General features: G+C 55.6%; 2 protein-coding genes across 7 annotated transcripts in view; one reads left to right on the top strand and one right to left on the bottom strand.

The window, feature by feature from the left end:
* The window catches only part of CBL (Cbl proto-oncogene), a 45,293-nt gene extending 36,846 nt beyond the window's left edge, over positions 1–8,447 (top strand). For both annotated transcript variants that reach the window (XM_055695909.1, XM_055695910.1), the window contains 3 exons: positions 324–427; positions 898–1,080; positions 3,725–8,447. In XM_055695909.1, coding sequence (XP_055551884.1) covers positions 324–427; positions 898–1,080; positions 3,725–4,005 — 568 coding nt within the window. In that variant the 3' untranslated portion in view covers positions 4,006–8,447. The remainder of the gene's footprint in view (positions 1–323; positions 428–897; positions 1,081–3,724) is intronic.
* A 4,148-nt stretch (positions 8,448–12,595) lies between these two features.
* MCAM (melanoma cell adhesion molecule) lies at positions 12,596–23,595 on the bottom strand. Of its 5 annotated transcripts, none has more exons than XM_055728613.1 (16): positions 23,456–23,594; positions 19,033–19,160; positions 18,712–18,922; positions 18,535–18,605; positions 18,335–18,422; positions 17,989–18,168; positions 17,777–17,904; positions 17,455–17,614; positions 17,244–17,365; positions 16,801–16,939; positions 16,566–16,687; positions 16,343–16,478; positions 16,192–16,209; positions 15,309–15,450; positions 14,739–14,856; positions 12,596–13,958 (listed from the first exon to the last, which is right to left on the bottom strand). In XM_055728613.1, exons 1-16 carry the CDS (start codon positions 23,520–23,522, stop codon positions 13,929–13,931), a joined length of 1,860 nt encoding a protein of 619 aa, XP_055584588.1. In that variant the 5' UTR covers positions 23,523–23,594; the 3' UTR covers positions 12,596–13,928. The 5 variants fall into 5 exon arrangements, with proteins under 5 accessions (XP_055584588.1, XP_055584589.1, XP_055584591.1 ...); XM_055728614.1 differs by having other exon boundaries at positions 19,033–19,154; positions 23,456–23,569; XM_055728616.1 differs by lacking the exon at positions 14,739–14,856 and having other exon boundaries at positions 23,456–23,595.
* Between the last annotated feature and the right edge of the window lie 927 nt (positions 23,596–24,522).

The following is a 24,522-nucleotide window of genomic DNA, read 5'->3' as shown; positions in this document are numbered from 1 at the left end:
CTCATACATGTTAAAGGAGTCAGATAACCACTCCCCCCACCACCACCACCTTTGCTGGTAACCTTCTGAGAGCAGCAGCAACTGAAATGCACAATTCTATGAAAAGGTTGTGTTCTGGTGGTATCAGTTACACTCTTTTAAGCTGATAATGCTGTATTGCAACAGACTTGACTAGAGCATTTTCTGGAACAAATGTTCTTTCACCGAACGGTGGTGATTTCAATTTGAAGCGGGATCTGTGCAGAATGTCAGTCACACAGACTAGGTGGCGGTGGTTGAGCACTGTCACTTGTCTGAAGGGGAATACATGTTCTCTCCCTCAGAGTTTTAGACTGCGACCAGCAGGCGGATGGCTGTACGTATGAAGCGATGTACAACATTCACTCCCAAGCAGCATCCTCTGCTTTTGAGACTGTCAACGCTTCTGGTGAGTGGGTGTGCTGAATAAACAACTGAGAAACTGGGGTGCAGTGAAGTGGTCCCAGTGCCAGTTGGAACAGCATTTTAGACTAAATTAAATGTTACCTGCTTTTGCTGTTAAAATAGCTAGGATGTATGTGGAAGCATCTGGGTCTGTGTGCTGCAGACTGCATGTGCGGATGTTGTTGAGAAGCCTAGTTGGAATGCACTGTAAAAACACTTAACAGTTGTTAAAAAAATTGCTGGTTTGAAGATTTTGTTCTTTTCTGGGTAGCAGTTGTCAGCTCACATCTATCATAAGTAATTTTTAATCTAATGCTACCTTCTGGAAAGAGCTTCCATTGAACGTGGAGTTTTGGCAGCAAAACTTTAGTTCTGTGTCCCGTCAATGTTTGTGGACTACAGAGGAACAGAATCTGCCTTGAGAGACAGAGGGTCTGTTCAGTCCCAGGGCTCAGAATGTGCCTCTTATTCTAGATGAAGGGGATCTGGCAGCAGCCACTGCCAGCAACGGCCCTGAAGAGTCAGAAAATGAAGAAGATGGCTACGATATCCCCAAACCACCATTACCAGTTGCTATTGCTCGTCGCACACTGTCTGATATCTCCAATGCCACATCTGCCTTCAGCCGAATGTCTTTGGAAAATGACCCTGTAACAGGTTAGAGAACACTTGTAGTCGTCATACTGTAGTGGGTACTGCCGGCTTGCTATGTGTGTTCGAACTTCTGTCACTCACTTAAGGTTTTGTATGTAAGCTGTAAAATCAGATTTACAGGGCAGAACTGCGCTGGTCCTTAGGTTTGATTTGCAACTTGGAATGCCCAGCCTTGGTGATTTAATCACTGAGCTAGCAAATCATACTTAAATCATAGTTAGGAAAAGCTTTCCTCAGCTTAAAGGATGTTCCTTAAGCTGCTGTTTCCTGCAGGCCATGACATACCTTTTGTACCAGGGCATGGAACAGGACCGGAACATTGCTGCTCATCACTGCTCTAGGTAGAAGATGGGATGGCTGGCCTTGCACAGCTTGTCTGGCTCAGTCTGGGCTGTGGTTGTTGCCGGTAGATGGCACAAGTATATTGTTCGGTGCTGTCAGTTCCTTGCAGCAGGGACGGGTGGCTCAGCAAGGTCAGCATTTTGTCCCTGGGGGAGTAGAGGACATCTTGTCCTGGCTGCAAGGCACGTTCTCTGAGGGAGAAAACTAAAGCCTTGTCTCTCCCACAGCCTTTCTGAATAACGCGTGACTTATTCCCTACAACTGCCCGGCAGCTCTAAAGGAAGCTCTGAAACTCTTCCTCTTGGGGGGCTTTCGGAGCATCCCAGCCATTTGCCAAGTAAGAGGGGAGTGAGTTTCTTGGTCCTGCTGGAGGTAGATGGGGGGCAGACCCTGCAGGTCCTTGCCCCCATGAGTCTTGTGTTCACGTGCTTCACCACTTCCCCTTCCCTGTGCTTGCCCTCCTTCAGCACAGAGAAGAGTTTATTAGTGCAGAGAAGTTAATTAGCTTTCGCCTCTCCTCCCTGCCTCACATTTTGAGTCTGTCACTGTCTGTCGAGTGTGGCTGACGGGGGTGAGGAGGGGCAGAGAGAGCTCACGTCCTCCTCCCAGGTGAAATACTGAGCTTAATCATTGACTTCTTTGTTTCTGCAGCCCTGAAATAACAATGCTGTTGTCCTGCTTCATAGTGTTAGGAGATCTGCTAATGAAAAATGCTTTGGAAATGCTGATTATTAGCGCTTTGGGAAGCATGTGCAGTTTTCTGAAACGCTGGGTGTTGGCTACTGCTGAAGCCTGGTGTTAAGCAAGCCTGACTAGTATGGGATACATTTTGGTAGGTTTATGTTCTCATGCGTTGTGCTCTACAGTTCAGTTTCTTAATCATTTACCAAAAAAACTGTGCTAGGAGCTGTCCTTTCAAATTGACCTGTGGTCTCTGAAATTTGATCTAGCTCAAGCTGAAACAGCCCTTTCAAAAGACAGTTTGGGGGAGAGGAGTGGGTAGTCCATTTTCTCAAACATACAAAAAGCTTTTTATGCGTAAGCAGCTTGTACTTTGATGACTGGGGAGTTGAACTGCATTGTGGTGATGAGAAAGCTGCAGTGCATTTGTTTCCTGAAGAGCCTTCTCTATCATAGAGCTTTCGGTACAAGTTTTTCAGGAGGGCTCCGCAATGACTGCTGCTTTTCTGACCAGTGCTGCAGCACCCGCTCTTCAAAAGGGATTGTTTGGACATCCTTAGTCTTACGGATTTGTCTGTTGTACACCACTTCTGCTGCTAGAATACTGTCTTGAGTGCCTTGAGGAGTTTCTCCAGAAGACAAATAAAACTTTCTTTAAGGTGATCATAGATGTCATATTTGATGTCAAATATTCATGCAGGAAGGTCTCCTATGGTTTGCAAAGTAGGAAAAAATGCTTTCTGCAATGATACAGGAGGTCAGAACTCAAAAATTACCAGGTGTTGGTTTAACACATTAAACAATGTGTTTTTTCTCCGAGGCATTAGCTAAATCCTTGGAGCGTTTGGTGTCTTGTTTATGGGCTGTTCTTTTTTCTTCCCAGGAGTAGTGCATAATGTGGCTGCTGGCAAGTAACAGATCTGAATGACTAAGAGGAAAGGCAGAACAGGCTGAGCTTACTTACCGGCAATAGCTGCCGGCCGTTAGGTAGGGTGAGCTTCAGCAGGAGCTCTTCTCGAGGGCCCTGGCCTGCTGATGGGCTGGCAGAGGAAGAGGAGCAGACCCTTCAGAGGACATAATTCGGTTGCTGGAGGGAGCAGGGGTGGTGGGTGACCTGTAACTGCTAGGTGTGGGTTTGTGCATACACTCCCTCAGCACGCTGCAACGGGAACAGTATTTCTGTGAGGAGAGATCGGCACCTGGGCAGTTAAACGGGAGGTTGCTGTCTGATTCTGGAAGGAAATGGGAAGTTTGGTAACGTTGCATATTTGCTGTGTCATTTTTTCCCAGCAGGTCTCTGTGTCTTTTTGAAGGCTGATATCTGAGCTCTGCTCACACGCACACATATATCCCGTATTAGTTTTTTCCATTTATATGGTCTTTTCCTGATAAATGAGCCTGTTATGGCTTCCTAATTAAAAAAAAAATCTCCATAGCCGTTTTTGCACGCGAGAGGGGAAGCTGAGCTAATACGTACCGTTGGTGTGAGAGGGCAGGCTGGTCGAAGTGGCTTTCAGCGGCATGTTTTTGAAGTGCCATTTATCAACCTAGTGTCATTCCTGCTTTGTTCCAAGCAAGAATCACATGTTCTTCTTTGAAGTGATGCATTTGTTTCTCCTTCCAGGTTTTTCAGATGGCTCTCAAGTTCCAGAAAGGCCACCGAAGCCACTACCACGGAGAATAAATTCTGAGCGGAAAGCGGGGAGCTGCCAAACAGGTGGAGCCAGCAGTGGGACCAGTGCATCACTGCAGCTCTCCAGTGAGATCGAGAATCTGATGAGCCAAGGCTATTCATATCAGGACATTCAGAAAGCACTGGTCATTGCACATAATAATATTGAAATGGCCAAGAATATTCTCCGGGAGTTTGTTTCCATTTCCTCCCCTGCGCATGTGGCCACATAGCACATTACCTCCACACCTACAACTTCTGTGGACCAGCTGCCTGGGCAGCCGTAGCCCAGCTACGCACCAAAGGGGAAGGGGGTTCCTTTAGAGACTTCGTGCTGAGGTCAGTCCTGCCTCGTAAGAGAATCAGTTATCAGGTTTTTGTGGTTCCAGATTTCAAAGCAGTGGAATGAAATGGAGCAGAATGGTGTTTTATACAGTGTATGTCTTGGAGTCCTTTACCCCTACCTCTTGTTTGAGAGAACAGATTTATTTCCAGGGTGTTGGTAGAGAAAGGTGTCGCAACAAGGGATCCCCGAGCTGATGCCCTGGAGGCTGGGGGCAGTGTTTTGTGCTGTGAATTCTAAGTGAATGCTCTGAGAAACAAAGTCTCGAGGTCAGTGTGGTGTGTCCTGTGGTTCATGGTACTAGGTTTGGATCTGTTTGCTGCTGTGTGTCTGGCTCAGGCTTTTTAGAGCAGCTGGGAGGTCCCTTTCTGCTGGGAATAAATAGGAGACCTTGGAAGAATCTTTTGATTGCTTCCTGCTCACCATGGTGTTTCCCTTTTGCCTGTAATAATAGCATTGATTGCTTATGATTCAAGCCCTCCCTTTTTGCCTGGAGATAGCATGACTAGCTTCTGCCGGGCATTTTGATCTTGACGGTGCTGGGAGTTGGATTTCTCTCATGTATGTCCTCTTGCCGGCAGCACTGGCAGCACCAGATTCCAGGCAGCTAGACGTGCTGAAAGTTTTGCGTGTTTTTGAGGGGTGGGAGAGGGTGGGAAGAATTTGAGTGAAAGCAAAGAACTGGCTGCTGCTTCTCCTTTTTTTACCCTGGAGCATTTTGTGCTTCAGTGCTCAAACTTGATTGTGGCCCTGCTGGGCTTGAGCAGCCATCACTGGACACTCCCATGCGCTCTTTCTGTAGGAATGTTGCACCTGGTAAATACGATGTTTTATTTATCTCAATTGCACGGTGGCTGTCACAGACTAGTGGTCTTCACGCACATTCCGTCTTCTCCTTCAGAGAGCTTTGGCGGGAGCCAGCTGTCTTCGTGCCAGGCTGTTTTGTGGAATTGGTAGATGGAGCTGACGTATTTGTTGCTATCTTACCTGCTTTGCAGTAAAAGAAATGCAGCACTTCCCTGCATGGCTATCAAAACAACACGGGGGCCCTTCTTTCCATTTCCATTGCTCTAAGGTATTGCCAGAGCTTGTGTTAAAGCAGATCTGGGAAACTTCTGTATTTGTAAAATGATCACACGGCTTTAGAAGTCAGTACTCAGCTGTTACTTTGAAAGAACCTGACTTGCATACTCAGCTACTTAACTCTGTTCGTAGATGCTTGATGTGCGAGCAGTGTATGGTTCCTTTTGAGAGGATTTAAATCGAGCAGGCATACGCAGATCACAGCCTGACAGGCGAACAAGCGCGCTGTGTACACTGAGAGGCTGTTAGCCTTTTGAAGCGTGTCTAGCGTTATTTGCATCTCTCTTAAGGGCAGCAGTAGTCACTAGGCGAAGGGTTGCAACTTGAAGTGGTGTTGGAGTGGTTATGGCAGTTGGATGCAGTTTAGCCTTTTAAAGAATCCAGTAGCTGGGCCCGTGTCTCAGAAATGGCTTGCGGTTGGCAGAGAGGACTGAACAAGTATTAGCAAAGGGAATTAAGCGTAAAATCTTTGTTTTATGTTAGAGTATAGGTTTCTCTCTAGATCTACAGCTTTATAAATTGATGCAGTGAGTTCCAGGTAGTTTAAAAGCATGAACTGCCTCTTTACTTCCCTCCTTTCTGTAGTGAAGGAAACCTTCTCTGAAACCGTAAGGAGATCTCCTGCAACATTTACAGGTCGCCACCACCGCTGCTATTTTGGGGCCAGGGCTGAAACTTGCAATACAGCACACCGATGAGATTCACGTCAGTGGGCACGGCGCTCTGCGGTGGTGCAGAGCGGTCAGGCCCAGCCAAGAGCAGAGTCTGGCCTTGGTGGAGGTGCTGCGCTGCAGAGGAGGTGATGTCAGTGTGTATTGCACTCGGGGAAGAAGAGCTGTTCTTTTTCCTCTGCCCACACGTGCAACCGTCAGCGGTATCAGGAGCCAGTCCTGCTCTTTCTGCGTGAATTGCTCTGCCAGTTACGCATGGCAGCCTTGGTCAGCGTGTCTGTGGGAGCTTCTAGAGAAGCAAGCCCAGCGCTGGTGCTGCTGAGGCAGGAACATGGGGCAGCTCTGGTTGTTCTCAGTTGTCTCCGCACGTTACATTTGTGAGCCCAAGCAACCAGTCCTGGTGTATGAGAGTTATTTCCTGGCTTTGTCCCAGAAAACCAGGGAAAAACCCTTTTGTAAGGGAGCACTACGGTTTTATTTCCTGCTTTTTCATATTCTCTCCAGTGCTGCCACTAGCTCCATGTTGGATTTGGAGCCACTTCATTTCTGACTTGCTCTATAAACTCAGTGCAAGTGTGTTCAAGTGTGGCGCGTGACTCTTGCCACTGCCAAGACTGCTTAAGAGCCAAGTCCAGCTGGCTAGAAAGCCTTAACTCTTGTCTTGCACAGTGTGTGTGATCAGAGTAGTGATGCCCTGTCCCATACAAGCCCTTTATTACAGGCTTGTTGTAATGTTAAATTAAATCATGCCTAGCAGAGCTATTACAGGCCTGTCTTTGGGGTTTATGTGCCAAGAGATGTTCCTATGGGTGTTGTTCCAGGTATTAGAGATTAGAGAGAGCACTCTTTGTGGCATGTATCACTAATTTTTCTGCATGTGTCTTTTCTGTCCACTGTTTGTGTCTCAGTCTGACTTAGGAAACTTAAGTCTTGGCTTTTCTTCCTTAGACGTGAAAGCATTTGCTAGTACCACTGAAGTGCAGCAGAGTCCTGACCATGTCTTATGGCCGTGCTCTGTGGAGTCCATCCAAGCACTGTACAGTGTATTTTTCTTGTTGTTCTTTCAGAAAGGTAAGCCTAAGATTAATTTCTCTTTTTTTCCCTTCACCTCCTTGATCTTTATGCTTAAGAAGTTAACTTTATGACGCTACTTTAAAAAGAAAAAAAAAAAAACCAAACAAAAAAACACAAAACCCAACCCCCAAATGTCTAGTGCCTTTCTTGAGGGAATGCTGCATCGCTAGGCTGGATCTGAGCATCCACACCTCTGTGAAACTGAAGAGCCCGAGCTAGACAAGCTGTAAAGATGCCTTTGAGCATGAGACTGCTTTGAAAGGGGTGAAAAGAAGGGGCGCCGAAGATGGGCAATTGTCACTTCAACTATGACACTGTGTTTTGTAGCATTTCAACCGTGGAGGTTTCCTACTTTACCTGTCCCTAACAGTGACTTGTCTGGACTGGTGCTGTACTCAGCTTGGTGTGAAGACAGTAGAATTGTAGAACAGGATTGGTTTTGCTTGTAATGAAATACAAGTTCTGCTCACAAAAACTGCTGGGTTTCCCCCCTACCTGTCAACCCTGGCCACAAAGCAAGCAGAAAACACTTTGTACAGTGAGAGCTGGGCACCAGATGTGTGGGACCAGTGTGTGTCCCTGCACAGCGAGCAGCAGGGCGCTGTGGAAAGCAGACAAGCGTCTCTGTTCCGAACAGGTTTGCTGGCTGTTCAACGCCACCGTAGCTGAATGGGAGTCTGGAATGAGCCCTGTCCTGCCAGGGGTGTGGTAAAACCTGTCTGCTGCACTGCCCTTGTGTGTCTGTCTCTGCAAGTGCTGCAGCTTGAGGCGTGGGATGCCTCTGCTGGGGACCAGTGGGCTTGTTTCCCTTCCAAACAGTTTTTCTGCGTGCCCTTCACTGAGCCCTGCCCTGGGGGAGCCGGGGGGGCTCGGAGTCCAGCATGTTGCTTCCTGCACTAGACCGATGACATTACTGTAGCTAATCCTGAGGCAGGGTCATTACTGTAAATGTTTGTGTTTTTTTCAGTTGAGCAAGAAAAAAATGCAACTCCCAGGGCACTTTCTTAAAGGTGCCACTTTAAAAATTAGTGGAGAATAAGGACACTTATTTTTAAAGTTCCTAATAGAAATCTTCTTTGAAATTCCCAGTGGGGGAGGAACAGTTGTTCTTTCTCTTGAATGACAAATACCAATTTGTATAATATCAGTGTTAAAATGTTGAGATTTTCACAAAATATTTTAAAAAAGTATAATAGTGTCATTAATATAAAAATATAATAGCAGTATTTAATCCTTTCAGTCTGTAAAGAATAAGGAAAAACAGAAGGTAAATATTCTTACAGAGAGTAGCTGAGCTTTAAGGTTCACTTGGTTTAAAGTCCTCATTTTGTTTGCAAATGCATTGTTAATGTTTAGAGGTTATACTAATGTTATTTATTAATTGTTTCCATTCTTGTATGCTGCCCACTAAGAGCTTCTTTGTTTGGGATTTCATTCACCTGTGTCAGTAAAAAGAAAACAAAACAAAGTTTTATTTTTAAATAAAATTTCCTTTGTTGTAGCATATGGTCTGTGTTGTGTTGGTTCTGTGAGTCCTGCAAAAAGAATTATCCTGCTCAAGCCTGTCTCGGTCCCCTTGTTGGGGGTGCCCAGGCCTGCGGTGCTCAGTCTCCTGGATCTCCTGCGGCCGGACTCTGTAGCTATTTTAGCTGTTACCACAGTTCTGTGTTAAATTCAGATTTGTATCATGGACGCTAACGAACAGAGGGCAGGAAAGATTCATTCCAAGTTGATAGTAATCAGTCTTGGTGGAGTTAGCGTATTCTAATAGAATCGATTAGTGGAGGCTATAATCCATCAGGACCTGTCAGATCTGAGAATGATGTTGACAGGTTTGTTGCCACCCACGAGCAGAGCCTGAGGAGTCCGCAGGAATCTGGTGGGGCTGAACAGGCTCTGCAGTGTCTGTCGGGTCTCGCAGATGCAGAAGCGTCAGTCCCATCCCAACAAACGGCGTCTGTTGGGCTCCATTTGCCTCTCACGGCCTCCGTTAGTACGTTACTACAGCCTTGTCGCCACCCAAAAGGAGCGGTGTAGGACAACCTCCCTCCCCTTGGGACCGGTGACCGTGATACCCTTGGACTGAATTCACATGAAATGACACCAACCAACCAGTTTTATGCTTTATTAATACAAAATGCAAGGTGCATGTAATTAGGTACGATAGATAGCTTGATGGCAATGGCTTGATAAGCAAGTCCCGTACCACACGTTTATCCTTAGATCAGTAGAGGAGAGGGAGCAGAGAGGGAGAGGTCCCTCCTGTGTGCCCGAGCAGTTGCCTTATGTTACCAGAGACATTTCTTCCAGAAGCACTACCTAGTCCTGGCCTTGGGGACACCAATGGCCATCCCGTCCCGTCCCGCACCAGCCTGCAGTCACCAAGCCGGGCAGCCCTGACTCGTTTCAGTTCCTCTCCGGTTTGGGCAGAAGAGCTTTGCAACCTGCTCCGCTTGAATTTGTGCATGACGCGACGCTCTAAGTCAATTATCAATGTGTGGGTTCCTTGCAAGACTCTAAAAGATCTTTATGATTATTGCATAGCATTTCTGTAATTAGGTGTTTTACAGAATTACAGAGCATAACTAGATATGAAATATAAAGAATATATAAGAAATCCAACTATATATAGGGAGATAAATATTACACACTTCAATATTGTGTGGTCTAACGGATGCTACACAACGTTAAGGCATTGTTGGAGTCCCTGAGACCCCGGGGACCCCTGTGGGTCTTGCAGTGGGTGAGACCCTCGGGGTGGGACTGACAGCTGCCACTTGTGCATCTTGGAATCACAGCACCTATAGCGCCCGGCAGGGTCCAGCCTCTGTTACTCCGGCACCTGGAGGCTCCATTAGACTCAAATGAGGACAGACTGGCCAGGACCCTCGGGGGGCACCTGCCATGACTGGGGTCGAACAGGGACACGTGGCTCACATGGGGTTGAGGGAACCCCTCGAACAAGTCACATAGGGGTCAAAGGAGATTAATTGGGGTTCAATGAGGACACAGGGGCCAAGGGAATGCCTCAAAATCAGCACTGAGGGCTCAAATGAGGTCAATTGGGGTCAAACGAGGACATGGGTCAAACAAGGACACAGGGGTCATCTGAGGTCAACAGAAAGTCTCCAAAATAGCACTGAGGGGTCAAACGAGGATGCAGAGGTCATCTGAGGTCGATGAATTCTTCAAAATCAGCACCCAGGGGTCAAATGAGGACACAGAGGTCATCTGAGGTCAACGGATGTCTAAAATCAGCACTGAGGGGTCAAACGAGGACATGGGGTCAAATGAGGACACAGGGATCATCTGAGGTCAACGAGTATCTTAGAAACAGCACTGAAGGGTCAAATGAGGTTGCTTGGGTCAAATGAGGACATGGGGGTCAAATGAGGACACGGGGGTCATCTGAGGTCAATTAGTATCTTAGAATCAGTACTGAAGGGTTGAATGAGGTTAACTGGGGCTCAAATGAGGATAAGAGGGGTGACATAATATGACCAGGGGTCCAATGAGGGGGCATGTGGTGTTTCATGGCATCAAGCACTAGCAGTGTAGTTACACAGAGCTGAGGGCGTCCCGGGGCTCACACAGGGCCCGGTGGTGTTAGCCACCGTCTGACCGCTCTCGCTGTCACACCCGCGGTATCAGCACCTGCTGAGGGGTGGCACAGCCAGTGCATTAACTGCTCGGTTTATTGCCAGGGTGGTCCGTCAACGTTCAGTATCACCCACCCTCGCTGCCAGCACCGCTACGCTGCAGCATTCAGCTAAATCCAATTCTGTTGTGCACTGCTACTTATTATTTATCTATCACTGAATGTCCCGGCTAAGTTAGAACTTGATACTAACACTGCTATTACCAACAAGTAATTATTATTAGTTATTTCTTAAGGTTATCGGTATCCACTGGAATCCACGAACAGAGTTGGGTTTCGCATTAGTCGTGTTTAGAGTAGCTATCGTTAACAGATAATTCTGCTGACTGAATTACTGTCAGTAACTGTTAAGAGCCTACAGTAGCTGTTATCAGCTGTAATGTTCTAATCAATTTTTAGAACTGATTCTGTTAAAACAGTGGTCTATTAGTAGTTAATATCAGCTACAGCAGCAAGCAGAAAAGTTTTCTTATAGATTCTCATAACAGAATTACAGATTAGTACCTACAGTAGGAAGTAACACAGATAGCTATTTGAACCTCTACAGTATCTAGTAAAATCTACAACAGTTATCTATGAGTAGTAGTTACAGTAGCTGGTCCTAAAGTTATCTATCTGAATTTTGGAGATTTTTTAGATTTACTAATATCTACAATAGCTGGTAAGATGATTTTCTTGTATTATCTACCAGTATCTAATAATACTTTTATTCATTATGTAGTTAGTATTATCTATATTAGCTAAAAATACAATGGTCTGGTAGAATCTATAACAGAATCTACTTATAGAATTATCAATAGTAGTTATTAATGCAAATACCTATCAATTCATGAATGGAATTTTTTGTAGTAGGCAGCCATACGATTTTGTCTCATAATCTATGAGAATCTTACCTGTATTAGCGTTATTGCAATTATCTATTAAAAGCTATTGCTATTAGCATCTAAAAAATTACCTATTTGTATTTAGTATCTAGAGTAGCTATTAATACAGCTACCAATTAAAATGTATTAGAATGTATCAATAAGAATTATCTATTAGGATCCAGAGTAGCTCGTATATGAGTAACAGTTATAATCTATTAGAATTCTTTAAGGGAAAAATCCATTAATATTTATTAGTAGCTATCAATACAATTATCTACTATAATGTCTTGTTATCTATTAGAATCTAGTGATAGGACTTACCGAAGAGCAGTTATTAGTATCTATATTAGCTATTAACACAACTACCTAATAGACTCTGCAGTTGGGATCTGTTAAATTCTGTTGACAGTATTGCCTTTTCGTATCTACCGTCACTAGTAATCTAATTGTACATTCCAATCTAATACTATGAGATCTTTTACAGTCTAATACTAGTTATCTATTAGAATCCATTAGATGTATTAGTACTGGTAGTTGTCAGTGTCTGTAGTAGTTGTGAGTGCAACCACCCATTCGGATCTCCAGGATTACCCGTTACCAGCTACGGGAGGTATGAAGGTGCCACTGCGAGGACCTGGACGGGATTGCTGACCCACCGCCGCGTGTACCTCGTCAGCCGTCACCCGCTGCCACCCCTTCGCACTCGGTGCTGGGCTCGGCCACCCGTGAACGGGACATTTTCCTGCCCCCGCCGTGGGGCAGAGGCCAGTTAAGCCAACACCGTTCCGCCGGCTCGTCCAGGAAGCCGAGGGCGGCTCCTGGCCAAGGCCACCGGCAGCGTGTCCCACTGGTGCCGGGCTGTGACACCCGGCAGCCGCCACCAGCCCCCGCGACCTTCAGCGGTGTCCCAAGTGCCAGGGGGGCTTTCAGCCCACACTGCTGGTTTAAACCCATTTCCCAGGAGTAAGTCCTGCTGTCGCGGGAGAAAAAGTAAAGGTGGGAGCCTGCATGGATACCCCACCTTAGTAACCCGCTCCTGGGGAAGGGAGCCTTGAAATCGGGGTGGGGGGGACAGGGGGACACGTTGCCCGCACCATCCCGGTGGGACCACCACTACAAACTCAGCACCCGGCTTTGAACTTTGTACTTTATTTTCACATATATAAAAAAAACCCTTGCAAGTTATCAGACAAAAACTTCTGGAAATGTACACACAATCCAACAAAAATATATATATATATATAAACCAAAGCTTTTGCTTCTGCTTCGACAACACTTGCAGCTCACGAGTACAGCTCACGGCTTGTGGGACGCTGGCCGCCGCGTGAACGGGAGCCGGCAGGGGCCGGAGGGGCTTGTGGACACCAGAGCACTGAGTAAGTGACTTAGAGGCAGGAGGGGCTGCAGGGGGCTGATGTCTCTAGGAGGGGGCAGGGGACGGAGCCGTGGGGGCGCAGGGCTGGGGCAGGCCAGGGCAAGCTGCTCGCCCATCCGCCCTCCCCACGGCTCCGCTGCGGGGCCAGAGGTGCCACCGAAGCACAGAAATAAACCAGTTTCTCCTGGGGGTGGTAATTGTTCAGCACAGAAATAAAAAACCCTGAGACATCGCTGACTGGCCCTAGCCTAATATTCCTTACTTTTAAATTTGGGGGGGAGGGCTCTGGCACCCGCTGTTGCCAGCAGCTGTGCAGCCCCCCCAAAAGCGATCCAATTCCCTGGGGAGCGGGGGGAGGGAAGCCCTCCCCGGCACTTCGGCACGGCTCCGCTAGAAGCCAGGGAAGCCAAGCCCTTGGTCCGGCGTGTGCCTGGGCGATGGGCACCCCTGTCCCCTCTGCCAGGTACTCACCTCCTGCAGGATCACAGCTACCGGTACGGAGCTCCCTGCCTGCACAGCACCGCCAGGACACGCTGGGCTGAGCCAACGACACCAGTTTCAAGGCAAAGCAAAGCACTACCCCCTCCCCAGCGGCTGCCAACCGCCGCTCTAACGCATCACTTCCACCCTTCGCTCATCTAACCTGCGCACCGCTACAGCTAAGATGCCTGGGACATCCCAAAAGAAAAACAACAATTTCACCAGCTTTTCTGAGCAAGTTTGGGGTAAAACGCATCAAAACCTTCCCACACATACGTACAGGACAGATTTCCTGAAAAAGCCTCCAATCCTTCCACCGGGTAGCTTAATGGGGTATTTCTTTCTAATATTGCTGTTGGCTTCTCTGTAGTAGTAGTAGTAGTAGTAAGCAAGTCCAGCTTTGCTGCTGCTAAGTCGACAACCTGCAAGCCCACGGCTGAGGTAACGGACAGGTGAGTCAGAGGCGTCCCCTGCGCGCTGGGGCTCAGCACTGCGACGCAGTAATTGTCTCTGGCTGTGCTCCCCAGGTGCTGGAGCAGGGGTGGGACAAGGCAATCCAAGAGCAGGAAAGGTTTGAAGGAAGAAAGCACTTAGTAGATTCCCTCTCTAGTTTCTCAGATCGATGTATTTCTCGCTCTTCAGTCCGCCAAAACAGAAAGAGGGAGAGGGGGAAGAAGCAGTTAGGGGTGAACAGAAAACCAGGTCCCCTGCTGCAGGTGGCTGCGTGACAGACAGCGCCGGCCCCAGGGCGAGGGGCGGCAAGCGTGAGCTGCGTGGGCAGCAGAACCAGCGTGGGATTCTCTCTTGGACTAAGGCAAATCAAACCACGGTGGGCTCAGGTGCCGCACCCTATGGCTCCACGGGGCGTGCAAGCATGGCAAGCCCTGCCTCAGCGCGGCCATTGCCTGGCACAGATACCGTGAGTCGTTGCTCGAGCCCCCCGTGGCTCTCGACCCCAGGCGAGGGGAGCACACAGCCCGGGAGACTCCTCTCATCCTGCACCGAGCGCTCTGGCTCCGAGATGCCGGGGCAGGGCCCGTTCCCACAGCCCCGCTCCCGACTCCCAGCCAGAGATGCTCATGTAGCTCCACCTCCCACGGCGGCCCGGCTCCGAGGAGGCCGAGCCAAGCAGCGGGCTCCCGGGCGATGCCAGGGGCTGGCACGGAGCAGAGCTGCACGCACCAGGAGAGAGGGCTGCTCCTGCGTCCCTGGAGCAGAGAGCCGCGGCTCTGTCACCTCCCCTCCCTCCCACGGCCCCCCTCGAGCACTGATGATGGATGATGGAGGCCCATGCGGGGGGCGGGGGGGAGTGCTGGCAGAGGAGCTTGCGGGGAGGAGAAAAGCGTTACCTCAATGCACCCCCACGGCTCCTCGCCCTCGCCCTGGGGAAGGGCAGCGCACGACGCTCTGTCCTACCTGGTCAGCGGCAGGTCTCTTCTCGCCGTTGGCACCCTGCAGGAGCCCCGCCTCTTCGGAAAGTTTATCTGACTTAACTTCAACTACAATCTTGTCTTTACGTGCCTCTGGCTTTGTGCTAGGGGAGGGAGGTGACAATTTTGAGACATGTTTGTGGTACACCAAAGAGGGCACGTGGCTGGCGGAGCGAGGCCGAGCCCGGGGGCTCCATCTCAGGGGGTGCTCTGGAGTGGGGCTGGGGCCAAGGAAGGCCAGGGGTGAAAGAGGCTCCGGCTCACAGGAAGCCTTGGGCTGCCCCGCTCCTCCCTAGGGAGGGATCCCTTGGCTGCTCTACCACTCTGCTGTCCTCCTCCTCGCCTCCCTGTGCGGATGGGGCGAGCAGTGCAGACCCCACGCTGTGGGAAGCTGGAAAGCGCTGCTGAGACCCCAGCACGGTGCCCCCCGAGGCTGCCCTATTGCCTCCCTCCACGCTGGGCAGGGAGCAGCTGGTGCAATGAGATGGGAAGCATGAGTGATGGCAAGCACCTCTGGCCCCAGGGGCTCCCTGGGAGGGCAGGCGGCAGTGCTTACATGTCCTGTTTCCCAGCGCGGCCACATGGGATCTTGCCTTTCTTGTGCAGGAAGTAGATGACAGACCCCAGCACAGCCACCACGAGGATGCAGACGATGATGGCCACAATGATCACCCCTTTGCTCTCTGGTGTCTTTTGATCTAAACACAACGCAAGAGGAAGAAGTTAATGCCTGTCCCACCCTGATGCTCTCCAGCTTCCGTATTACTGTACTCCCCTGGGGGGAAGGTAAGGACCCCTTCCCCCAGGAAAGCCCCACGGGGATCCAGTTCCTGGTGCTTCTCCAGCTCCCTGCAGGAGGCAGATGTCAGTACAAAAAACGCTCCGTTCAAACAGCCGCATTAGCAGCTTCACGTTCTGCTCCCGCCTGCCATGCCCCTGCCTGCTGTAGGACAGCTTACAGGGTTTCCTGCAAGACATCGGCCGTCCCTTCCCCTCCCTGCCCAGCGGCCCTGGGCTGCAGGAGGCTGCACTCGATGGCCTCGCTGGGCTACCAGCTGGGGACAAGCAGGCAGCTTCCACACGGCTGCAGGAACAGCTGGGGACGGAGCCTCCGCTCCCCTGGCAGAGAAGCAGCGAGAGAGACGCAGTGCAAGAGCGAGAGACGCAGTGCAAGAGCGAGAGACGCAGTGCAAGAGCGAGAGACGCAGTGCAAGAGCGAGCGGCCAAGGCTCCCTCCCCAGCCCCGAGGCGACTGATGCCCATCAAGGTGAGCGATGCCCATCAGTGATCCAGGCTCCCTTCCCAGCCCCGAGGCGAGTGATGTCCATCCCTGTCACGCTCCGGCTCCCTCCCCAGCCCCAAGGGGAGTGATGCCCATCGATGGCATGCTCCCACTGGAGCCTGGGCTGTCACACACCCGGCGCGGTGCAGAGACTGACCTTTTCTGATGGATTCCACTGGTAAAGCAGGAAGGGAGGGAAAGAGACAGAGCTCAGCCACGCCACGGCAGCACGACACGCAGGGTGCCTGCGCAAGGGGGACTAACGCTTCCCTGGGCTCCCAGGCCAGAGCGCAGTGCCCGAGACTCACCCAGCAGCTGGATGTGCTTCTCGCTGACACCCAGCGCGTTGGAGACCCTGCACATGGCTCCTGCCCGCAGCAGGTCATGGTTCACACGCACCGTCAGGTTGCTGGCGATGTGCTGGTTTTCAATGTACTCATGAGCCTGCGAGGGGGGCGCACAGTGAAGGATTCAGCACCCGTGGCAATGCGCAGCCCCTCCAAGAGACCCAGCACCCTCCCCAGCGCTCACCGTCCCATTGACGTTCCAGTGGACAGAAGGCTTGGGGAAAGCAATGGCCTTGCAGGTCAGGTTCACCACCTCGTCCTGCCGCACGTACAGCGGGGAGCTGATGGCGACAATCCGCGGCTTCCCTGTGGGGACGGCACATCAAGCACCCGCGGCTCATTGGGGACCGGGGCTGATGCTGCAAGGGACAGGGCTCCCTCCAGCCCGGCAGCACGCCTGCACACACACCGCTCCTTACCCTGAACGGCCACGGCCACCTGCTTGCTCTGCTCCAGCCCTGGCACGCTCGGTGCAATCACCTTGCAGCTGAAGTTTCTGGAGGTTTCGAAGGTGAGGTTGCTCAGGAAGAGCTGGTTCCCTTCTGCAACCTTCTTGCCCTGTTGGGAGAGGATGCCCACCGGCCATGAGCCCCGAGTACCAGGCTCCCCAGGCTCTGCAGCTGTCCCAAAGCGCCTCAGCCCTCCCTCCTACGCACCGCAAGGGGGGCTGCGAGCACAGGACCTCCTTGCAGTACTGGCAGGAGGTGAAGGGGTAGAGATGGACAATGCGGGCCCATGGGAGGGGGAATCCTAGCCCTGGCCTCTCTCACAAGAGATGAAGCAAGCTCCTGCCTCTGCCCAGTTTGCTGCAAAGCCCAGGCTCACCAAGCCTGAGCACGACAATACCCAAATGCCTGCTCACCTTGTCATCCCTCCACTGGTAGTCCAGGGCCACAGGGCTGTTGGCATCACAGCTCAGCCTCACACTATCCCCTTCCTTAAGGGGTGAGGATGGCTCCATCTTCACACGGACCTCTTCAATGTCTGGGAGAGGGATGGAGACCAGGACAGGATGAGCAGGAGGGACGAGGCACCCATCACAAGGTCTGCAGGATCCCATCCCCCTGCCTTACAGTTCACAACAAGCTCCACATCCTGCTCAAGCTGTCCCATATCATCCAAGTCCAGGGTCTGGCACCTGTACAGGCCACTGCTGTTCTTAGTCACGTCACGCAGGTATAGCACCCCACTGTTGGCGTCTGCCAGTGATGACACATCCTGCCAGTCTCCCAGCTGCAGACAGTGAAGAAAAACAGAGCCTTTAGCCCCACACAGGCACCCTTCATCCCAGCTGCTGCATCCCACTGCCCAGGGTCCCCCAGGCAGGGGACGAGGAGCAGCCAGGACACGAGCTGTCCACCAAGTGAGAGGTGCTCAGGTCCCCTCCAGCCTCACATCTCTCTTATAGAAGCTGAAGACGGGTGCTGGGTTCCCGTCGGCCTCGCAGACCAGCTTCACGTTATCCCCTTCTTTCACCAGCATTGAGGACGGCATGACCTGCAGCTTCACGTGCTGCGCAGGGTCTGCGGGAGGGAGCGGGAGGGATCAGTGCGGAGCCCTGCCAGGCAGCACCGGGCGGCAGGCGCGGGCCCCAGCCCCTGACTCACAGAAGACTGTGACATTGACTGGCCGTGACTCCATGGTGCGCCTGTGTCCCCGCAGCCAGTAGTGCACGGTGCAGTGGTAGAGGGAGTTGCGATCCTCTCGGGTGACGCGGGCAAAGAGGGTGCTGCTCACCGTGTACAGCCCGCTCGACTCGCGGGTCAGCGTGTCCATGATCTTCACCACTACAGGGGACAAAGCCGCTGTTCCCAGCCCGCGGGGAGGCCAGAGGAGGAAAGAGGGCTCCTTTGGGTGGCCATGGGCTGCCAGGCCCCAGGCCCCGGGTACCACAAGTGCCCCAGCCCCTCTCCCCAGCAGGCAGGTTCGGTTCCCCAGCCCCAGCCCACTCACTCTTCTCCTGCTGCTGCAGCTGCTTCCCATTCTTGTACCATGTGATGTTGGAGAACGGGAAGCTGTTCCTGCTCACACACTGGGCAATCTGCAGCGGCGGCAGAGAAAGCTTTGAGCACCGGGTGTGCCCATGGGGAGAGGGGAGCAGGGAGCCTGGCACGGCTGGCAGCCTCCCCTCCCCATGCGCAGCTTCTCCTCACCTGCGGGATGTCAGTGCTGTGCACTGAGATGCCTCCCGAGTTGGCCACAATCTCAGGGGTCTCGGGGACCTCTGGAAAGAGAAGCCACCCACGGTGTTAGGAGGGACGGGAGAGGATCTCCCACCAGCCCCGCAGAGCGGATGAGTGGCCGTGCTGCCCTCCCGCCCCATCACTCACTGTAGACGCGGAGCTCAGAGCGGTTCTCGCCCGCACCGTGGCTGCCCGCCTCGACCTGGCACACGAAGGTCCTGGCATCCTGCACCGTCACCTTGCTGATGGAGAGGGCCTTGTCCTCCCCCACCGAGAGCCGCCCCTTGTAGTCCGTGTTATCCTCCACGACCTTGCTGCCTATGATGTGGCACAGCCTCACCTGGTTGTTGCCGTCGATCTGCAAGGCGAGGGGCTGAGGCCAGGCTGACAGAGAGCCCAGGAGAAAGCTCCGGGCTAGCTGTCACCCCAGCCCACTGCCCACCGCTCCTCTCCCAGGCCAGCACTCACGTAGAACCAGTTGATGTAGGTGTAGGAATCATTTTCAGGGATGTAGAAGTTGCACTCGATCCTGGCCGTGTCCCCGATCTCCACTTCGACCACCGCTGGCATGGAGACCTCCATCCGGCTGGCTGCAGCTGCAGGACAGAGCCCATCACGGGGGGAAGCACGGGGAGGCCCCTAGGTCTGAGCCGGGCAGGCAGGGAGCCAAGCCCAGGCCTGTCCCCATCTGCATCCCCCAAAGGGCTGGGGCAGTGCCACGTCCTGTGCCAGCATCCCCCAGGCACTGTGTCCCAGCCCAGCAGCAGTGCCAGCCCGGAGCACACCACCACACTGCCTTCTGCATCCACAGGGCATCCACAAGGTGCCCATGGGCTCAGGCCACCAGCACTGCTCCCAGAGAGGGGACGAGGCACGCCGCGCTTGCACCACTGGTCTCCCCAGGACACCTGGGGACACCCACCACACCACTGGTGCGGTCCCTGTCAGACCTGCCCTCCCCATGACATCCCAGTCTTGCTGAAATGAGCAGTAGGACCTCTGAGCCCCCAAATCCCCCCCCACACCACCGAGGCAGGGAGTAGTTTTCTGGGGTATGGGAAGGGGCTGCATCTCCACAGCCCGCAAGCAAGCGGGTCGCCTTGCCAACGGCCCTAATCAGCCCAGAGCAGCAGTGACCCCCCTCACACCCCAAAGCACACATCTACCCACCCGGTCCAAGCCCGCATCCCAGACCAGCACCCACCCACACCAAGGGCCAGCGAAGGAGGTGTCGGGAGGTTAGCAGAGGCAGGGCAAGGGGTGCAGCCAGGACCCCCGGGTCCCCCCCCAACCTCCAACCCTGCCACTCAGGCAGGAACCCAGAGCTTGGCGGTCAGAGCATCCACCCCTGCAGCGTACCCAAGATGAGCCCCCACTTGCTGCTCCCTGCCCATAAAGCACAGCCAGCACTGCCCACCCCATAGCATGGGTGACACCAGGGACCCGCACCCACAGCGAGCAGAGCCTGCCCACCTCGGCACCCTACCTTCCCCCTCAGCCCATCCACCCACTCGCCCGCAGCAGTAATGGAGCTCCTGGCCAAGCTCCAGAGCAGCCGGGGAAGGTAATGGCTATCGATCCAGGACACGGAACAGAACCACTCCCCAGGGGGCCGGGGGTAGAGCATCACCCCAGCCAGGCACGGCAGAGACAAGTGCTGCATCACAGCAAGGCTAGGAGTGCCACAACCACCGGTTCTAGGGGTGCCAAAGCAAGGGAGGGCTGCGTGCCCTGGGTGGGGGTGCAGCCCTGCGGGAGGGGACAGAGGTCGATCCCCCAGCAACAGGGCCAACCGGCTCAGCACCCACAGCCCAGCCCAGGTATGGCAGCTGTACACAAGAGGCTGGAGGAAACCAGCTGTGTCAACAGCTCCCTCGATAACGCTGCTCAGTAACAGCCACAGAGCCTTGCAAGTGAGGCAACTTCAAAGGCCAATGCCGTGCCCACAAAATACTCTCTGTCTGGAGGGGCTATGTGGTGGCACAATGCCAAAATGCAGGCAGGAGCCCTTCTGCCACAGCAAAGGCCCCAGCTCACAGGACCAGCCACTTCAGGACACCCCAACAGCCAGCTTTTGGCCCTCACCCGTTCCGTTGGCACAGTACAGTCGGCACTCAGCAAAGGGGGACAGACAAAGCACTGCACAGGAAAGGAGGCGCTACAAAAACAGGTGAAAGCCCCACAGATAAGCATGCACTGGGGTCAGGAAACTGGACTGAGCGTACATAGGAGAAGATAACTTTACACCTGGCCGCCTGGTGCAGTCGGGCACCCGCAGGCTTGGGCAAGCCTGGGGCTGGGGCACCGTCTGCTGAGCCCCGACACTTCTGCGCTGCAGGCAGGCAGGCCGGGCTTTGCCCCCCTTTTAGACCCTGGGCAGAGCCAGCCCCTGGGAGGGGGAGAGCTGCTGGCCCACCCCACTGACCCGCTCGGCATGAGAGCCCTCATCCAGGCAGCGAAGCAGCCAAACCCATGAGCTCAGAGCTGGAGAATGGCTGGCATCTGGGGCTGGCATGAGGCACGTCCCTCCCAACCATCCACTGCCCCATCCACTGCCCTTGAGGAGGTGGACACGGACGCTACAGCCCCCACCCTGCCTGGGACAAGGGCTCACTGCACCCCCCTCCGGGGCAGGCTGGACACCAGCCCTCCCCCAGGCTGGAAGGAGCACCCAGCACCACCACAAGTGTGGCTAGCTGGGGGCTACAAAGCCCCCCCGCAACCCTGGGGACAGAGGGCTTCCTCCTGCAGCTCCAGCCTGCTCTGTGTGCAGGCAGGCTGCAGAGGCAGCGGGCACGGGCACCCTGGCACAGCAGGCTCTGTGTCCACAGCGATCCTCCCTTGTGCCCAGATCCTCCCTTGTGCCCAGCGTGGCTGGGTGAGGGAACCTGGGCAGGGCTGGAGACCCATCGGCCACGCATAGAACAGCCCAGCTGCAGCGCTGAGCTCCAGCCTCCACCGTGCACCCCAAGCGCCTGGCACAGCTCCAACGGGAGACCTGGAGATCTGGAGAGGACGTCTGCAGCAAGCAAGCAAGCAGGGAAGGGAGGAGAGCCCCCGTGCCTCTCCATCTGGCTGGCGGACAGCCGGCCGCCAGCCAGAGCTCCACAAGAACAAAGATTTGCTTTGAGAGCCGAGGAAGGGGGTGGGGAGTAGCACAGCCCCTCCACCAGCCTCCCGTCGAGCCGAGGTGTGCGGGGAGATGGCGAGGAGCAGTGTGGCGGCGGTGGCGCAGAGCCCCCGGCACAGAGCAGCGAGAGGGGCACCGCAGGGGTCTGCAGCCGCACGTGGGATGCTTGAGGTTTCCGCGGATTTCTGTTCCCCTCGCAGGGAAACCAGCTGCGGCCAGATCCCGCCTGCTCCCAGCACATGCCCACATGTGCCCCCTGCCCTGGGCAACGCTGCCCCTCCCGCACAGAGCCCTGTGCCAGAGTACATCCCGCGGCGTGGCATCACCTGCACCCCTTCTTCCTCACGGGGAGGGGAAACAGGGCGCTGAGCCCCGGCCCTGCAGCAGCAACCCCACCGCCAGCGCCCAGCACCCTCCGCCCCTGCCCAACCCTCGCTGTGCCGGTGACGGGGAGCGAGCCAAGGCTCTGCTGCAGCACGGAGCGGCACCCTGCACCCCCAAACGGCCCCAGCGCCCCGCCAGCAGCCGGCCATGTACACCAGGAGAGGAAAGGCTCACCACCCCAGCCCCGCAGCCAGGTGACAGCACCCACAGGGACCTCTCCAACGGGGACCTCTCCAATAGCCCGAGGCCGCAGTGCCGAAGGGGCCGGGGTGGCACTGGCCGCCCCAGGGGGTCAGCCCCCTGCCACAGCAGCAGGGCGAGCCCCCAGCCCGGCGGGGAAGCACTTGGCTGCGGCTCCTCACGCTTCTGGGAAGCATCAAGCCTTTCGCCGTGGCTGGGCTCGTGAACACACCGATGCCGCCAACCAATGCACTCCTCGCTCGGCACATGTGCGGTGAGGAAGGGGATCCCAGCCCGGGGGGGGGGGGGGCGTGGGCAGCCTGCCTTTGGCTCGGGCGATCCGCTCCCCTGCCGTGCCGGAGCCCCGTCCACAGCGCCTGGGGCCACCCCCGCAGCGCGGCCGGGACGGGGCGCACACCGGGACCACTCCCTGCCCCGGCGAGGGGGTGGGGGGGATGCTGCGGGGAGAGGGTAGGGCAGGAAACGCAGCCCCCCCGCCCCGAGAGTGAAAATGGACTGGAAAGAGGATAAAAAAAGAAAGCGTGAAAAAAGCCAAGAGAAACAGCGCTCGGGGAAAAACTCCTTAGAAGGGCAGGGGCGGGTGCGTCCCCGCGGCTCCAGCGCCTCACCCCGCCGCACTCCAGCACACGTGGGGGCACCCCGGAGCGCGGCCCCGGGGGCGCAGAGCCCACCCCGCACCCTGCCCTGCCTCGCGGGGCGGAGGGGGCTGCAAAGGGGCCCTGAGCGCGGAATGCGGCACTCCCGGCTCCCCCACCCCACCCCGGACCCACCCCCGCGGCGCAGCCCGGGGACGTGCAGGCGAGGACATCCTGCAGGGGGCTGCGCCCCCCGAGGCTCCCCCGGCACCGCAGGCTTCGCATTCCTGGCCCCAAGCCAGGCAGCGCCCGAGGGGCCCCGCCGGCCCCGGAGCGGTGCTGCGGGGGGGACCCCGCCGGCTGCCCCCCGCCCCCCGGAGCGCTCCGGGCAGGGAGGCTGGCACAGCCCCGCACCGCGCACCGGGCGCTGACCCGCGGCAGCCCGGCACTCCCGGGGACGGGGACAGCGGGATGGCGGCTGCACGGGGCGCAGGGGAAGCCTTGCCCGGGGACAGCGGGACCCCGGCGCCCCGCAGCGCAGCCCCGCAGGTGCCCCCGGCCGCCCGCCCCCGGCCCGGCCCGGCCGCCCCGCGCCACTCACCGCAGCAGAGCAGGAGGCAGCAGCCCCAGCCCAGGGCGAGCCCGGCCGCCCGCCGCCCCCCAGCCATGCCCACCGCCGCCGCCGGCCGCCCGCGACTGAGCGGGGCCGTGGGTGACGTCAGGCGGTGGAGGAGGAGGAGGAGGAGGAGGAGGAAGGCGAGGTGCCTGCCCACCGCCCGCGGCCGCTTATCCCCCCCCAGCGGCAGCCGGCCGGGCGCCGCCGGGCCCCGCATGGCTGGCGCGGGTGCGGCCCCCCGGGCATGGCGGGGGCGGGACATCAGCCGGCGCCCCCAGACCCCCCGTACCGCGGAGCCCCGCGCCGAGCCCCCCGCCCGCCCCCGCCGCTGTCAGGCACTTCTAGCCCTGCCGGAGGGGCCCGGCCCAGCTCCCCCCGCAGCCAGCCCGGCCCGGCGCGGGGGCGATCGGAGCGGGCTGCCGGGCGCTGGGGGTGGGAAGCCCCCGCAGACCCCGCGGAGGGTGAGGGCTTGGGGGCTCCCGGGCCCCGCGACTTGCAGGCACCGGTGGATGTGGCTGGCGGTGCCCCGGGGCAGAGCTACCCCCGCCCCCCCCCCCCCCAAGACCCCAGCCACACTTTTGGGGCTGACCTCGGACGCCCACCGGCGGCCTCCGCGGGCCAAACCCTTTGTCATTGCCTCTGAGAGACACCTGGGGACAGTGGGGTCCTTGGGGAGCAGCGGGGATGCGAGGGCAGTGCCATCCCAGGCAGGTCACCGGGGGTCCGCAGGGTCTCAGCCTCCCTGGCGCGATGCCCCCCGTCCCTGTCCCCAAGGCAGGGCCCCAGGACACGGCTCCATGGCCACCCAAGCCCCCGCGCAGCTGTCGAACAGGGCGGCTGTGGAAAGGCCGTTAGCTGCGGTGGCCGGGGCAGCACGCCTGGCCGGGGGCCGAGCCGGGGGCGGAGGGGCTCCCAGGCCTGCACAAGGCTGCTATTATCCAGGGGTAATCGCCCAGCACAGCCCGGCCCCTCCGGCAGCCCCCTGACAGGCTCCTGCACAGCCCTGGGGGAGCACAACAGCCCTCCCCAGGTGCTGCGGGTTGCCCCTGGCC

The sequence above is a fragment of the Falco cherrug genome, chromosome 17 (assembly GCF_023634085.1).
Source record: "Falco cherrug isolate bFalChe1 chromosome 17, bFalChe1.pri, whole genome shotgun sequence".
NCBI classification, from domain to species: domain Eukaryota; kingdom Metazoa; phylum Chordata; class Aves; order Falconiformes; family Falconidae; genus Falco; species Falco cherrug.
The sequence above is the reverse complement of the archived record's forward strand: the minus strand, read 5'-3'. Positions and strand labels throughout refer to the sequence as shown.

Excerpts from the sequence above, each read along its gene's own strand:
- MCAM (XM_055728613.1), bottom strand. The coding sequence starts at position 23,522 with ATGGCTGGGGGGCGGCGGGCGGCCGGGCTCGCCCTGGGCTGGGGCTGC. Across the intron at positions 18,606-18,711 it reads CTCTGAGCTCCGCGTCTACA|AGGTCCCCGAGACCCCTGAG; the intron begins GTGAGTGATGGG and ends TTCTCTTTCCAG. Across the intron at positions 17,615-17,776 it reads TCAGCTTCTATAAGAGAGAT|CTGGGAGACTGGCAGGATGT; the intron begins GTGAGGCTGGAG and ends CACTGTCTGCAG.